Raw genomic sequence first — 14,422 nt, 5'->3', positions numbered from 1 at the left:
ACAGAGAATGAGATGAACATGCATGACCCAAATAAATAAATAAAATTGTCAGAAGCAAGCCATTGTCTCATATCTGTATAACAGCAAATGTAAGAAGCATATAAAATCCTTCGTATCTGAAGTAGTGAAAAGTTCTACCTTGAAATTCATTAGATCTCACTCCATTCTGCCTTCAGCATAAGCCAACATAGTAAAACAAATTACAGTTGGGGAATGTTTATTTTTTTCCCCTTTACAGTAATAGCAGCTGAACCTATGGCTTCCCAGGCAGTGAAATCCATAAACAACTCTCCGTTCCCCAGCTCAGTGATGCTTATGTGCCTTTGTACAGTACTTTGCATTCTAAAGCTGAGCTCTACCATAGTATAAAATATAGGGCTGTCTCAACCTGCATGAATTTACAAGTTTTTCCAGTGTTAGAACAGACCTTCTACAAGTGCTGAATTTGTAGAGGCTATACATTGTTAAAAAAATGAAGAGAGCAAGATTTTTACCTCATATTGTTGGATTTTACAGAAGCTTCAACTTAAAGTCATGTTCCCTGAGCACTTTTCACTGAGTATGTGGTAGAGAGATGTCGTTTGTTTTTTTTTTTTTCCTACAGGGCATGTAATACAACTTTGGGCTGTGTAATTATGTTGTTCAAGGAGTTCATCACTGATCACAGTAAAAGTAACTTCACAGTCTTCTGAAGAGAAAAAAACCTGTACAATTCCCCCCCCCCCCAAATACAGAGTATTCACAGTTGATGGTAACTTAGCTGGTTCCTCTGGCCTGTTGTTATGTGTCTGTTCTCCTAGGTGTTAGAAAGTATTTAAGGTTTAGTGCTGAACAAAGCGCAGGCTAACGCTCACGTAGAAGCATTTCTGCCTAATGCGTTAACAAGGGCAGGCAGCCGCTTACCGTGCTGTCATCAGGCTGGCGATGATGGCTCTTCCCACCACTGGAGTAGGAGGCACAAATATCAAGACCATACGCCAAGGATACGAACTCTAGGCTGTAAGAACTTTTCCAGGCTTTTAATAGCAGCAAGCTAAAAAATAGTTACAGCTAGTCTTGAGAATCACGAGTCTGGCTTTTGCAACATTCCCTTTTAATATGTGCAGTTACTGATAGTTCCAAGACTATGTGACAGCAGGCTGTGAAGGGAACCACAATCGATCTAAATTTACCGAAAAAAAATCTTTTTAAGGATGGTATTTTGCATTGAGATGGGTGGGAGAACGAAAGTGTGGGAGACAAGGAGGGATTCTTGCCATTCAGAGAGGTTTCTACTCACCTCCACAGAGTAGAAACCCCAGCCTACTCAGCTTAGTTTTCCTCTTTAAAATGACAGTGGCACGCTCGCAGGTCTCACCTGCTTTCCAGAGATCACTGCGCAGGGCTGGTTGCAGAGATGCATACCTCCCCACACACCCCAGCTCGGTATCCTGCTTTCTTTAAGCCCGATACAACTGGTTCCGAAACCAAGTGTACCTTCAATGCAGTCCCACTGCACGCCTGGGAAGTGCCCTTTCTTCTCTGCAATATGGGATCATACGAGCCATCGCAAGACTTTGGTGGGCAGACAGTAATTTTAAGAAACTTTAAACCAGGAAACGGACAGCTATCGTGACTCTTCTCAACAGCTTGAAAATCCTAATGGTAACAATAACAGATTAGAATCACTGCTTTGTTTTTTTTATTTTCATGTACATAAAGGCAAAATAACATCACGTCTTAAGAACCACTATCATGATTCATCCAATTAAGCAGTCAGCAGCAGAATTACCAGGGCATAAATAGAGCCTGTTATACACATTTATAAATATGACCCTGTCCCTGACGATCACAAGCTTTTCTTGATGGGAATGTTTACTGAAGCCTGCAGTCAAGACGATACACTGCTGTAATGACAGTTAGATTAAAAAAAAAAAAAAATTTAAAAAGTACACACATGAAGTTCCAAGTAGATTGGGTCTCAACTGCAAAACAAAGTATATCAGAGGAATACAGGCATTTTAAATCTCTGAATGTTTTACAATATCTGGGAGAGAAGAAAAGTTTGCTGCTACTTAGCTAGTAAGATTCTGTGCCAAGAAGAAGAGGAAAAGTGGAAGCCGTTTCAACCTTGCATCACTGCCAATGCAGTTCACATTGTACTTCTGTGTGTGGCCACGGGGGAAATACAGACAAGTACTCTCCATGGCGAATAGCGCTGAAGTTTCAGTAAGGAAGAAAACAAAAGCAAAATTCAGGGTTTTCCTTTCAGATAAAGTGTTTTTTTACGGTGGAAGCCATGTCAACAAAAAAATAACCTACTTTTGTTCAAGAAAAAGTAAAAGTAAAGACAAAGTTGCAGCTGATGCAACAAAAAACCAAAACCAGACACAAACAAATAAAAAAGCCCAAACCACATATGCTCCTGGAAGATGGACAGATTAAGTTGCATGAATGGAAGATTTTTCGCTTGAGATAGTCCATACTAGGCACTTGATGACAATTTCTCATTTAGTTCCAGAGCTCTAACATCGCCATTAGCTTTGGCATTTTCTATAAGTACCTGCAGAGAAAAACAAACAATGAAAAAACCAAGATTTTCATAATTTACTTAGTATTTTACTGGCAATCTCAAATGCATTTTACTTTCTGCTATGCAGTTTCCCTAAAAGATTAAGTAACCCATAAGCCCAGATAGGAAATATTCAACATTACACATCAGCTCGCTTAAAACATCAGGCACTTAAAACCCCCACCCTGTAGTCACTTGCAACGCACTACTACAGCATCATTTGTTACCTGAGGCTGAGACCAAGTCTGACAATTAAGTTACCTGCTGGCAATGAAACAAGCAGAGCTAGATGAGATCTATCTCCCTGCTGACACACACTTGCCTCCTGCTAGTACATTTGTATAAATCTGAATTTGCCAAACAGGAGCATTCTCCACAGCTACTTAAACAAAACTGCCAAGGTATCCTTTTGTCTCCCCCATTTAAATTTACCCTTCCTTGATTTATTTTCCACACCTGCTATTTGCAGCTTTTCTACTAGTTAAAAAAGCCCCCATGACCGCCTAATGTTCACAGATGTTCATCAGCTTCTGGCACTTCTCTTGTAATCCAATCACATTATAAGTATTAAAAAGGAAAACCATTAAGTAGAATCAAGCAAATCTTTACTCTAGCCATTATTGTTATTGTACGCATTGGTAGGGAGTACAGATGACTTTGCAGAAGCAAGTGCAATGAGATCATACCAGGATCATCCCAACTCATTAATTCTAGCTTTCTTATGAACCTGTGTGTCTGCGTATGGATTTTTGTCAATGCTGAGCCTACTTGACGTGTTGTACCTCCAAAGGTACTTTGTTATGGATTCAAAGTTTCACCAGGGAACAACTGTTAATCTGGGAAAAAGAGCTCACCGTGCCAGTGGCAGCAGTGAGGAGATTATTAGGAGAGTGTATTCAGAGTTTGAGTAGCACAGTGATTCCAATTACAAGCCAAAATGAACCAGCCCCCTTTGCATCACATGAAAGAGGTGTGTGGATTTGTGAGTTTGACCAAATCCATTTGTGAAGTACTGTCAACAGAAATTCATGTACCATTTACTAGGTACTGAAAATAATGTACTATTACAGATATAATAAAAGTCTTAAGTACAGAAAGCACAGCGCTCTACTGTTCAGATCTTTTGGGTCAAGGATACCACACTGTTCCAGCCAAGCTAGAGGGAATTAACATTTTTAGTGCATTAATATGTTCTGGTAAAATTCTGATAAAATGGTCCTCACGTCTACTGAAGAGTCACTAGTAGAATTCTTGCCACTTTGGATTAAAGAGAGATTTTATTGTTGGTTTTTCATTAGTACTGCATAGAGGAATGCAAGAGTTTCAAACAAACTGGATGCAATTTTGAAAATTGAGGTACGTTTTGTCAGTATAGAATCCTTACACATTGCAACCTCTAGAGCAGGTGAGCCAGCCTCCCTCTACCCCGCTTCCAAGTTGCAAGCACAATATTCAACATAAACAGATTGAATTTCTGTATAGAATGGGCTGTCTTACGTCTATTAATTCATAATCATCTTTGGCATACAGATGTTGCAGGAGGTACCAGCGTGCCACTGACACTATGGTTTCTGGATTCCCCGGTTGATAAACCACTCTTTCCAACATTCGACGAGTCTCCCTGGAAGCATAACCAAAACATAATGCAAATCAAATACAACTGACTAGGTCGCATGTAACATACCAGTACCTCAGAGCAAGCAACAATGATCAGGAGTAATATAAGGGAAGGTCCTTATTTCCATACCACCCAAGGAAGGTGAGGGACCAGAGCTGCACATTCCTTTGTTTCCTATGTAGTTGCATCTAGAACGCTAAGGAATACTGCCACTGTTGTTATGCTTCATATATTACACTCAAGTTACTGCTTTAACTAGTAAGTAACCCAAATTAGATACACATAGCAGGTTTTATGACTGCTACAATAGCATGATAAACATCATGCTATCTGTGAACTCAGCATAATCTCTCATTTCAGTTATATGATCTGCTGAACAAGTACAGCAGGTATTCTCCTGTTTAAAAGCTATGAAATAAATCTTTTGGAAGACAGTGCACCTGAGAGAAGCAGGTACTACAATAAATCTTAATAATCCCAATAGAATTTAATATTATTCACAAATATATTTAATCCAGGCACTCACAAAAGGTACTGCAGTTCCTGCAAACACAGAGGCAAGATGTGAAATTGCAGAAGAGAAGGAAATTGGAATAGAGTTCTACGTGAAGTCTAAAATTCTATTTGGCTGATACTCCCTTTCAACACCACTAGCTTATACCTAACCAAGACATTTTCAAATTCACTGTGTCATTAGAAATCTGGTAAAAACTGGCAACTACGTTTAGGGATGTCATATTCATTCACTGGTGCTCTATCAGCTTTGGTTCTCTTTCAAGAATTCTGTCCTTTATAACCAATGTGATTTTCCAGTACATTGTGATTTAACAGGCTGTTAAGAGGTTCCACCTGTTTTTTGTTTGCTATCTGTACTTAAGATTAATTTCTTCTTTCAGGATTTTGAAACACCTAGGCAGATCAATTAGATCTTGTGATATACCTTACTGTTCACATAAGTTAATATCTGAAATTGTAGTAAGACCAATTTGAATTAAGTAAGTTTTCAGCACAATTTTGTTATAATCGACAACCATCACAATCACATTAGGCTGCCTGTCACCTTCTTAAAAGCCCACAGAGAAAGTAAGCCAGTTTGTTAGAACTATCTATAAAACCAGGTGAAGTTATTGAACAAAACCATCAAGAATATTCCAATTTTCCACAGCTTAAGCAAAAATACTGTAAAAGACAAACTAGACTTAATAACCAAACTCACAAAGTAGGAGGCTTCCAAGCCCTCTCCCCCAAATCTTCCTCCCCTTCCTCAAAAAGTCACAATGAGCACCTGGTTGTTCGGGAATGAACACGAACTTTGACTGTGAGCCCAATTTCGGATCAAAAAGAATCCCAGCAGTAGACAGAGTAGTGACATCTGTTTCCACTGTGCTATTTAACAAGATCTTTGAGAATGTATAGTCTTCCTGATTAATTTATTTAGGCAACATGCTATTAAAATAAAAGTTGTCTTACAGCTGTTTTTCTCTCAGAATGAAGGTCATACATGTTTTTTTTGAGACAAGGAGGAAGATTCTGCTGCTTCCTGCTCCCCACAGTACTAACCCCTTCCCCCCTCTCCCTTTTAACTGCCATACTACTTCAAGAATTAATTTCTGTTTTCAATTTTCTTTTAGTACTTGGAGTTAGATCTGCGGATAATGACCGCTTGTACTCTTAGACAGTATGTTCCATTTAAACTTAACAGATCATGCATACCTTGCTCCCATTTTGCGATTATACTGTAGCAGTGCTTGTAGGAGAGCTGCCAGGGGGCAAGAAGAAAGTTTCAAAGCTTCAGTTGTTGCCTCCTGAACCAAGGATGGCCAGTGCTCATTTGAGATATTAGCCTATGATAAATGGAAAGGTGGGCGGGGCAGGGGGAAGAGAGAGAAAAAGAAAAAAAGAAAAAAAGAAAAAAGAAAGGGCTTTATTGTAGTGTGTAGTGTAAATCAGTTTGTTTGCAGCTCTCTAGTGAGCAGGTTTAATTCAAGCTGTTCTGAGTTATTTAAAGTATTTGGCAGGTTAGAAAGACATTTCTTTAAAAAAAAACCCAAACAGTGGTTAGAAGAGCCTGGAAAAGTCACGTTAAATATTCTAGGACCAGCCTTGCCAGCATTCCACTTGCTCGTTTATGCAAAGAATCTTTTTATTTTTCCCATACATGTTTTAGTAATGCTTGTTTTAATCATGAACCCTTGTTTGCTCTTCAGCTTGTAAATTTTCATCCCATGTACAAGACTATTCTAGAATGCAGAATTTATCCCCAGAAGTAAAAAACAGCTCCAAGATGGTAATTACCTAATAGAGCAACTATTGAGCAAATCCCTGTATTTTTTGGCTCAAGAAGTCTTACTATGCCCATTGTGTCTGGATAGCATTCAAATTACTGTACTTGAAGGGGTGCCCAAATTTTCATTTGGACAGATAACTGGGAGACAAGCAATTTTCAAACACAGAGCCTTCTTGGATCTGAGCAAGGTTTTCACCAGGCTTTTACACATTTCATTAAGACAGTGCAGATTAGAGAGGCCGAACAGAAATCCACTGAGCAGCTGCTCTGCTCATGCAAAAAGTAGAGATGAGATAATCAAATTCATACTAATTACGTTTTTAAACAAAGTCTTGTATATTCTCAGGCAATTCAGGCCAGCATTTGAAGAAGTAGTATTAATGAAGTTAGAAGGTACCTTGTGACCTGTGGAGACATTTAGGAGCTATAGGAAACAGGGAGCAGACCACTAGAAAATGGACAGAAGAATCACAGGAGGAAAAATCCTGTCACTCAACAAATTCTGCCTTTTGAAGCATATGGCTTGTGAGGAAGAAACTTGTCTACACTGAGGGGGATTCTCTTTTCCCACCAGGAGCAACAGCTTTGCAGCTTTATCCTTGGTAAAACTGACTGCCTTTTCTTATATAAGCACTCAGGATATATGGGTTCCTTTGCCTGATTTTGATTATGGCTGTTAGCTCGATCATCTGTTAAAAATACATGAAAAAGTGTTAGCCAAGACCACAGCAGCATCTACCTTTTACACCAGGCTTTAAAGAAGTCTGGTAGTGCACTTCAAGTTTCTAGAGTGACAATGCTTAAAGAGAACAAGACACTCGCCAAGAATTTGAGTTATGTTCACCTGGCCCCTTGGTGCAAGGAGTAGAATAATTTTCTTTATACCACAAGGTACACTTCCCTTAGATTGTCTTTATACTTCAAGGCAAGGCACCATATCTAGAAACGACCATACAGCATAAAGTTACTTGAAACTTGACTGAAGTCTCCAGGCACCAGTGCAGAAAGAACATTCATTAAGGCAGTTGTCTGAACAAGAGGACAGAGACTTGAAGGTTACGTCAATTTGGATGATCAAACTCTGTTATTAGAGAAATAAGCCTTACTGAACAGGTTAGCCTCTTTATGTACACAGTGGTTCTACGTGATTATTTCACAGCAACCTCTCTTACAAAGAGACATTCTAAAGAGTTCACTGCCCCTTGCAGTCTCATTTTATTCTCTAGTTGTCATTCATAAAATGCAAAGTTATTTAAACAAGGGCTTCATTTAAAGACTGCAGAAGCCCTACATCCCATGAACTCCTGTTAAATCATGCAGTTACGTAATTTTGATTATCCTACCATGCAGATTTCCAGTGCGAGCATAGCTAGCCTGAGAAGACTGGATAACTTCCCGTTCCAGCTGCCCTGCTGTGACGCCAACTGCAGACTCTTTCTGTAACACATCTCTGCTCCAACCATCATTCTTTGAGACTGATATACGTTTGCCAGCCACTGAAAAAAAACATCCAACAAAATCAGTTATGGAGACACCAAAACACACATCCATTAGGTAGTATCATGCAGTTCAATTTATGAGAGTACCACAGCACAATATTGGCTAAAACACCACTGCCCACCCAACCCTCATTCCAACAACATACCGCACACCACCCTGCAGGAAAATGTAGTCTGCTGCAGAGCTGGCAGTACACCTCACTACAGTAACTTATTTCGGAGTTCCCTTGACCACCCACGGACAACTGTTTGACAGCTGTCTTCATCTGGAGATTGTTCACAGGTGACCAAATAACACGACTGGCTTTGTGAAAGTCATCCTTCAGACTAGAAGAGCATTGTGTGGTGCCTCATTTGTCTCTAAAAGTTCTGTAGAGATGAAAAGGTGATTCTTCCTCTGGAACAAAGGTTTTCCCAGCCCATCCAAGTAATGCCAGGAACATGAAAGACATTACAATATGAGCCTAAGCTCAGATGATGGGTTGGGCTACACAGTTTCTGACCCAGGAGGGTCATGCTGGAGGAGCTAGACAGTGCTAAGGAAGTACACACTGGGATCTGTGCAGAGTTTCATGCTCCTGCTGCTTGCTCTGCCAGCACAAGATGTCCTGGATTTGCTCACGAAAAGAAAGAAAAGGATTCTAACTCCTCCCTCTTTAATTCTGTAGTGATGTCACATTTTTTGAAGCAGACGCAGCCACAGGTTTGCAAGTCCCTCACATGTATATGATATGCATCAAGATGCATAAACCACATTTAGAAATATTCTTTGTTTGATCACCAAGCAAACAAAGCAACTTCTTATTAAAAAAACAATTCCCTTGCTTTTAAGCAAAGGTCCTTAGACTTTTGCTAGCTAAAGATTGCCTGGTGTTAGAAAGGGCAAAATTTTTAACCCTTTCTGATGCATAGAAGTTATTTATCATTAAGAAGAGACACAATAGAAAGTATTTATTAGCACTAGTGAGGTTGCGCATCCTTGACATCAAGCTGCAGGACTGCTTTGTAAAGTAAAACATCCATTCATGTGCAGAAAAAAAAACCAAAACCTTTCCTTCGCCTCAGTTCTTTCCAGCTGAAGACACCTAGCACTCAAGATGTGAAGGAGAAGAGAACCCTCATGCAAAGGCACAATGGCAGCTCTACCAGGTGAGCTTTTATTTTCCTGGTAAGCCACAGCACAAAAAGTAGAACAGCCATCAGATCAGTAGTTCAGCAGTACTCCTAAATCTTGGAAAACCACCATTTAGACAAAAGCCAAAAACTTAAGCAAAAACGCAAAGTTAATGGCCCCTCTAACTTAGTAAAACTGTAAGGCATCACGATGGATACTTCCGAGTAAGACAAAACACTTACCAAACTCTTCGGAAGTCCAGAGCCAGAAAACATAAAAGCATAGTTCTATGCATTAGGAACAGATGTAGCAGCTAGGCTTTTTCAGAATGCTATTCAAGCCCTGAGAAATATCTTCTTTAATTGAAGACTGAAAAGATCTTCCTCAGAGATATCTTATCTGTGGCTTCGATTAAAAAAGAAATAAAACAAAACAACCCTTTCCCCCTGCAAAACCACATACACTGTCAGTTCACTTCTCCCTGCTTGTAAGCAAGATGACACTTGGCTATGCAAGGGATGCTTGAAGAATGTATATAAACCCTAATTCCATTTTCAAAATATATTACTAAAATAGAGGACACAATCATGTCTTGCATGCCCCCACATTTTGCAAATCCAATCTGAATGAGTTCTGCAGTTCAGAAAGATGAAGTCTCACAAGCCAAAGAAAAATGCGTCAAAAAAAAGCACCCTTCCACAAATGACACTCATATGTTCCAGAAGGGAAGAAGATCTGCAGCCTTATAACAAGTGAGATAATGATCTCTACAGCAGCCTTGCACTAATCTTCTAAGACTGAAATCTACTTTAGTGAACCTTACCACAAACAGGGTTTTATTTGTTCAACCGGCAGAGGGAGCACCGTAAATTCTGCAACTACATAAAAGACTCTAAAAGTTCACGGAATTTTTCTAAATAACGCACTGCTAACATTGGTAAAGAAAGATAGTAACTGTAACTAACAGCAACGGTTAGGAAATAAATAAATAAATACGCTGCATCACCAGAAAGATCTCTTGGCGTGTGTGAGACAGACTTCTCAGATTGTCTCACAGAAGCAGCATATGAAGCGAGTTATAGCACCTTCATATTAACTAAAAATGATCTCTCGTGATGCCATGGAAGGAAGTGAGTGAACACTGTTACTGGGAGTGATTTCTCTTCCCTGCAGATTCAACTTACTCAAAAGAATGGTGACACCTGACGTCAGGAGATTTCGGAGAAAGAGATTTATTCAGGTTTTCAGACCCTGAATAAGGAATTGTATACTACTGTATCAGGAAACCATTTACTTCCATCTATTCTTACAGGTTATGAAATATTTTACTGGTTTCTGTTCACATGCCAAGTCACAGGTCCCTGAAGACACAGATGCCAGAGGTTCATCTCAAGTTTTTAATTCTCCTGCCTCCATGTCTGCTTGCTCTTACTAACAGTCCTTATTATTTCAACTATTAAAGAAACTTAACATAACATTACAACTTTATAACAAACTGAATATAAGCTGTTTCTTCTGTCACTAGCGGTCGGCGGGCAAATAAAAGCAAACAGCGAAACAAACTCTCGCTCACTTACAGTGCGTACTCTGCTGAGAGTGGCACACCAAAGTCAGGGAGAGGATCCACACTTACTTGCCAGGCTGCAACTGAAGTTGAACTGGTCATGACTGTCTTGCGAAGCTCCTCCAGGATGTTGTCTGGAAGTTCTTTGTGAGACTGTAACAGCTGTTTACACTGAACTTGTCTCAAAAGCAAAAACAGAGCTGGGTGCTTAGGGCAGCTTTTTAAACCCTAAAACCAAAACAAGGCTCAACATGATACCAGAATTATCATTTCCAAACATCAGAAGATACTTGGATTTTTCCATTTTGGTCTTTACAGAAAACAGCATTGAAAGCATTCTCAGGACGCTTGCAACACGGCATTTTCCTCCTACTCTGCACAAAGCAGTGTTCCAGGAATTGACACATGAAAATAGATAACGTTTTTTCTGTCCTCAAAATACATTTGAAGTCTATCCTAAATTTTGTACATGTCCTACCCTTGGAGGTTTCTGAAAGACAGATAGGTAAATGGCAGACCTCTAGTTCTCCTTTGGTTTCACAATCCTTACAAGTTCTGGGCTAATGGAGGCAAAAACCTGTCCTGTGGCTAAAAGTGACCTTGAGTATGTTCCAAGCAATTTCAGTTCCCCCAGCTAAGGTGCTTTATTGTCACTGGAACAGAAGGATTTTACTAAACATTTCCTGTTCAATAACAGCAGATACCTATAGAGTATTTTTTGGAACAAACACAAAAAAGCAAAGACAGAAAACTAGCCATCTGTTGCTTTATCCTTCTCAGGTGAAGCACGTGAAGCTTCTGCAAGTCACATTACATGTCATTTTAGCTGTTCAAATCACAATACTTCCAAGAATTCAGATCTGTTCTAAGAAACACCACTTGTACTTTTCACTCTTTTTTTTTAAAAACAAAGTATGTTGTCTCTGAGTCCTTAACAAGCTGCTGCTTTGCAAAGAATGCACGGGAGTGCAGAGACTTTCTGAAAGACAATAGAAGCTGCTAGTATTTGCCGCAATTTTCCCCCATTAACAAGTGTGGAATCACGTTGCCTGTCTCATATTGAACGACTGCAGTGCCTGACTCATCATGCCCAATCATACTGCTTTCTGAGAACCCTGGGGTCCAAAGCTGTCAGTGAGAGTTTGTGGTACCAGAGAGTGTTACTCCTGTTTCTTCACAAATTGCAGGCACTGACTGTCCTCTCCCCAAGCTATTTAACTAACAAAAAACAAACAAAACCCACCATAACCTTCCCCCATGCCCAGATACCACCTTGTATGTCTAGAAATCTCCGATCCTTGTTCACGTAAGACAGGTCAGTAGACAGGCTAGCCAGAAAAGGAAAACACCTCCTCACCAAGCAAACAAAGAGACAAGAAAGTACTTCCCCCTAGAAAACCAGCATGTTCACTGAATCTGTTTGTTTAGGTTTGTTGTTTTTTTTTTTTTTTTTAAACTCCCTTCCCTGTTAATACAGAAATGCACAGAGCATGTTTGTGTGGGATTAGTCATTTTTGTTAATGAAAGTCAGGGATGTGTGCTGCTGAGTCCAATTGGTTTTTTGCTTGACTTTTGCCAAGTCTTCTGTTCGTGAACCCATGAAACACACACTTGAGGCTTGTTAACACCCCAGTCCCCTTCCCCAGCTGTGTTGCCTCAAGACTTTTCTTTTCAATAATTAAACTTGTAGGATCTACTTGTGACTCTGTAATGGAGTACCAACACAACAGAGCAGAAGATATTTAAGTCCCCTGCAAGTCTCCTACCTGGACTTCTTGCCTTGAATTTCTGTAATGTTTTGCTTAATACTAGGTTAATGAATAAAGGCAGGAAGGGCAGACTTAGCTTTGTCATGTCATACATTACTTGTTTCAACTATTAACACAGTTTTGGTGTGGCAAACAGAGTAAGTGTCTTGGGGAGGTGAGAAAATGCCAACAACTATTGCATCTCATAGCTCTGATAAAACAGACAGTTGCTAATTCAAAGATTACCTTTTTGTAAAATGCACACAAATCATGATTTCTATACAATTCTACCACAATCTGCCTGTATGATGCCATCATACCTTGGTACAAAGAGCTTCAGCTTCTGAGAGTTTACCAGTCTCCTCTAGACTGGTAATAGCTTGACATAGACACCAGTCTTCAAGAGTCTGGATGTAATTATGTGGAAGGTTATTTTCTCCAGCTGCAAAAACAGATAAAACACTTAACCAGATTACTGTATATGCTGTAGTGCCATACCATGTCGCATGCTCTAAATCTGGTAATGGAGAACTTTTAGGAGTATTAACCTGACATGGCTGCCTTCATTAGTAGGAACATTAAGAGATGGTAAAATTAAAAGCAAGAAGAGGGGAAAAAAGAATACACCATTTGAGTTAATGGTTTGAGAACAATCAAACAAACATGGAATTTTAATTCCAGTTTTCAAAACACTACGGACGTTGAGCAAGACTGAGGCTGAGGTTAACGCTCTCCTGGAAAAGTTACAGAACTGAAGAGTACTTTAGCCTTTCCTTGTAAGCAGTGTTCCTGTGCTGCAATACATCCATCCATCCATTTAGGCACTGGAGTTCAGAAGTAGTAATTTAAAAAAGCATTTGAGGCTTTGGAGGGGAAAGCAAGCTGCAATTAAGTAATTAACCCTAGCTGTGCATTAGGATTTAGCATTTTTATGTGATAAAATACAGCTACAGCTCAAACCACTACTGAGCAATTCTCAGCTTATTTGCAAGTTTCTGAAATTCAGAAGAGTGTTGCAAGCTTAGAGCATTTCAATTTTATTTTATTTTTTTAAACTAGAAAACTTGTATAGCTTACTTTTGGCTGAAACTGTAGATACAAGTGTCATCTCTAGATCCGTTCGCTTTGGCTGAGTGTTGTTTAGGCAGACAACAGTGTTTTCAGCATGACAGGCTGCCATTAGCACTGCCCAAGCAGCAGGATTATCTAGAAAAAAATGGTTAAAGGCAACTCGTGCCCATTCTAACTATGCCGGTAATTCATTTAGAATGGTCTTTACCAGATTAAGCATAAAAACATAGCCGTCAATGGAACCACACACTGTAAATAAGAGATAGCAAGAACAAGACAAGTAATTCAATCAGACCCTTACATCAGCTCAGCCCAAAGCAGCTGATAACTATTTGCCTCTAACTAGTAAGATTCTTGAAGTTATAAGACAAAGATGCTGCTTCTAAAGCCAACTAATATATTTTTCACATAGCCACTGGTGTGCTAACCGAAGCTGCCAGTTTACTTCTGACTACACAGATTAAACTTGACTACCACTTAGTGCTGCTTACCAGTGGCAGCAAAAATCCCAAGATGCCATCCACAGCTTTCAGTCACACAGACTCAGTCTTGTCCAACCACTAGCATAAAAGTTATGGTGATAGGTGCCTACTTCTAGTGTCAGCTAATTCCAGTGTGAGCTTTACCCTGACGTAGCCCCGTGAAGAGCAACTATGACTTGTAGGAGTGGTTTCTGTCCTGAACAGGACAGAGCTCAGTTAAAGATTTCACACATGTAAATTTTCATCCCAAAGATAATTAATTTTGCCAGCAAAATGAAACAAAGCTTGAAGATCTAACAAAGTAAAATGTAAAGTATGCTGCTTTTGAGTAGCAGTCATAGTCTTGCCTGTACCTGTAGGAAAGTAATAGAAATTTTTAACTTGCAGGCACACTAATGTATCAGACCAAAATTACTGCAGAAGAAAAAATGTTTTGGTATTTCCCTATCAAGTGCAAATTAGCACTTGAAAACCCCACTAGATTTGCA

At 39.5% G+C, this 14,422-nt stretch overlaps 1 protein-coding gene across 1 annotated transcript in view; it reads right to left on the bottom strand.

Annotated features, from left to right (window-relative positions):
* Positions 1–1,308: 1,308 nt before the first annotated feature.
* The window catches only part of SKIC3 (SKI3 subunit of superkiller complex), a 50,804-nt gene continuing 37,690 nt past the window's right edge, over positions 1,309–14,422 (bottom strand). Inside the window, exons 35-41 of the mRNA XM_050912906.1 lie at positions 13,459–13,587; positions 12,702–12,823; positions 10,703–10,861; positions 7,800–7,952; positions 5,883–6,013; positions 4,049–4,172; positions 1,309–2,542 (exon numbers count right to left, since the gene is read on the bottom strand). Of these exons, the coding sequence (XP_050768863.1) occupies positions 2,465–2,542; positions 4,049–4,172; positions 5,883–6,013; positions 7,800–7,952; positions 10,703–10,861; positions 12,702–12,823; positions 13,459–13,587 (896 nt within the window). The 3' untranslated portion in view covers positions 1,309–2,464. The remainder of the gene's footprint in view (positions 2,543–4,048; positions 4,173–5,882; positions 6,014–7,799; positions 7,953–10,702; positions 10,862–12,701; positions 12,824–13,458; positions 13,588–14,422) is intronic.

The sequence above is a fragment of the Gymnogyps californianus genome, chromosome Z, assembly GCF_018139145.2.
Source record: "Gymnogyps californianus isolate 813 chromosome Z, ASM1813914v2, whole genome shotgun sequence".
NCBI lineage: Eukaryota > Metazoa > Chordata > Aves > Accipitriformes > Cathartidae > Gymnogyps > Gymnogyps californianus.
Note: the sequence above shows the minus strand (reverse complement) of the source record. Positions and strands in the feature narration are given on the sequence as shown.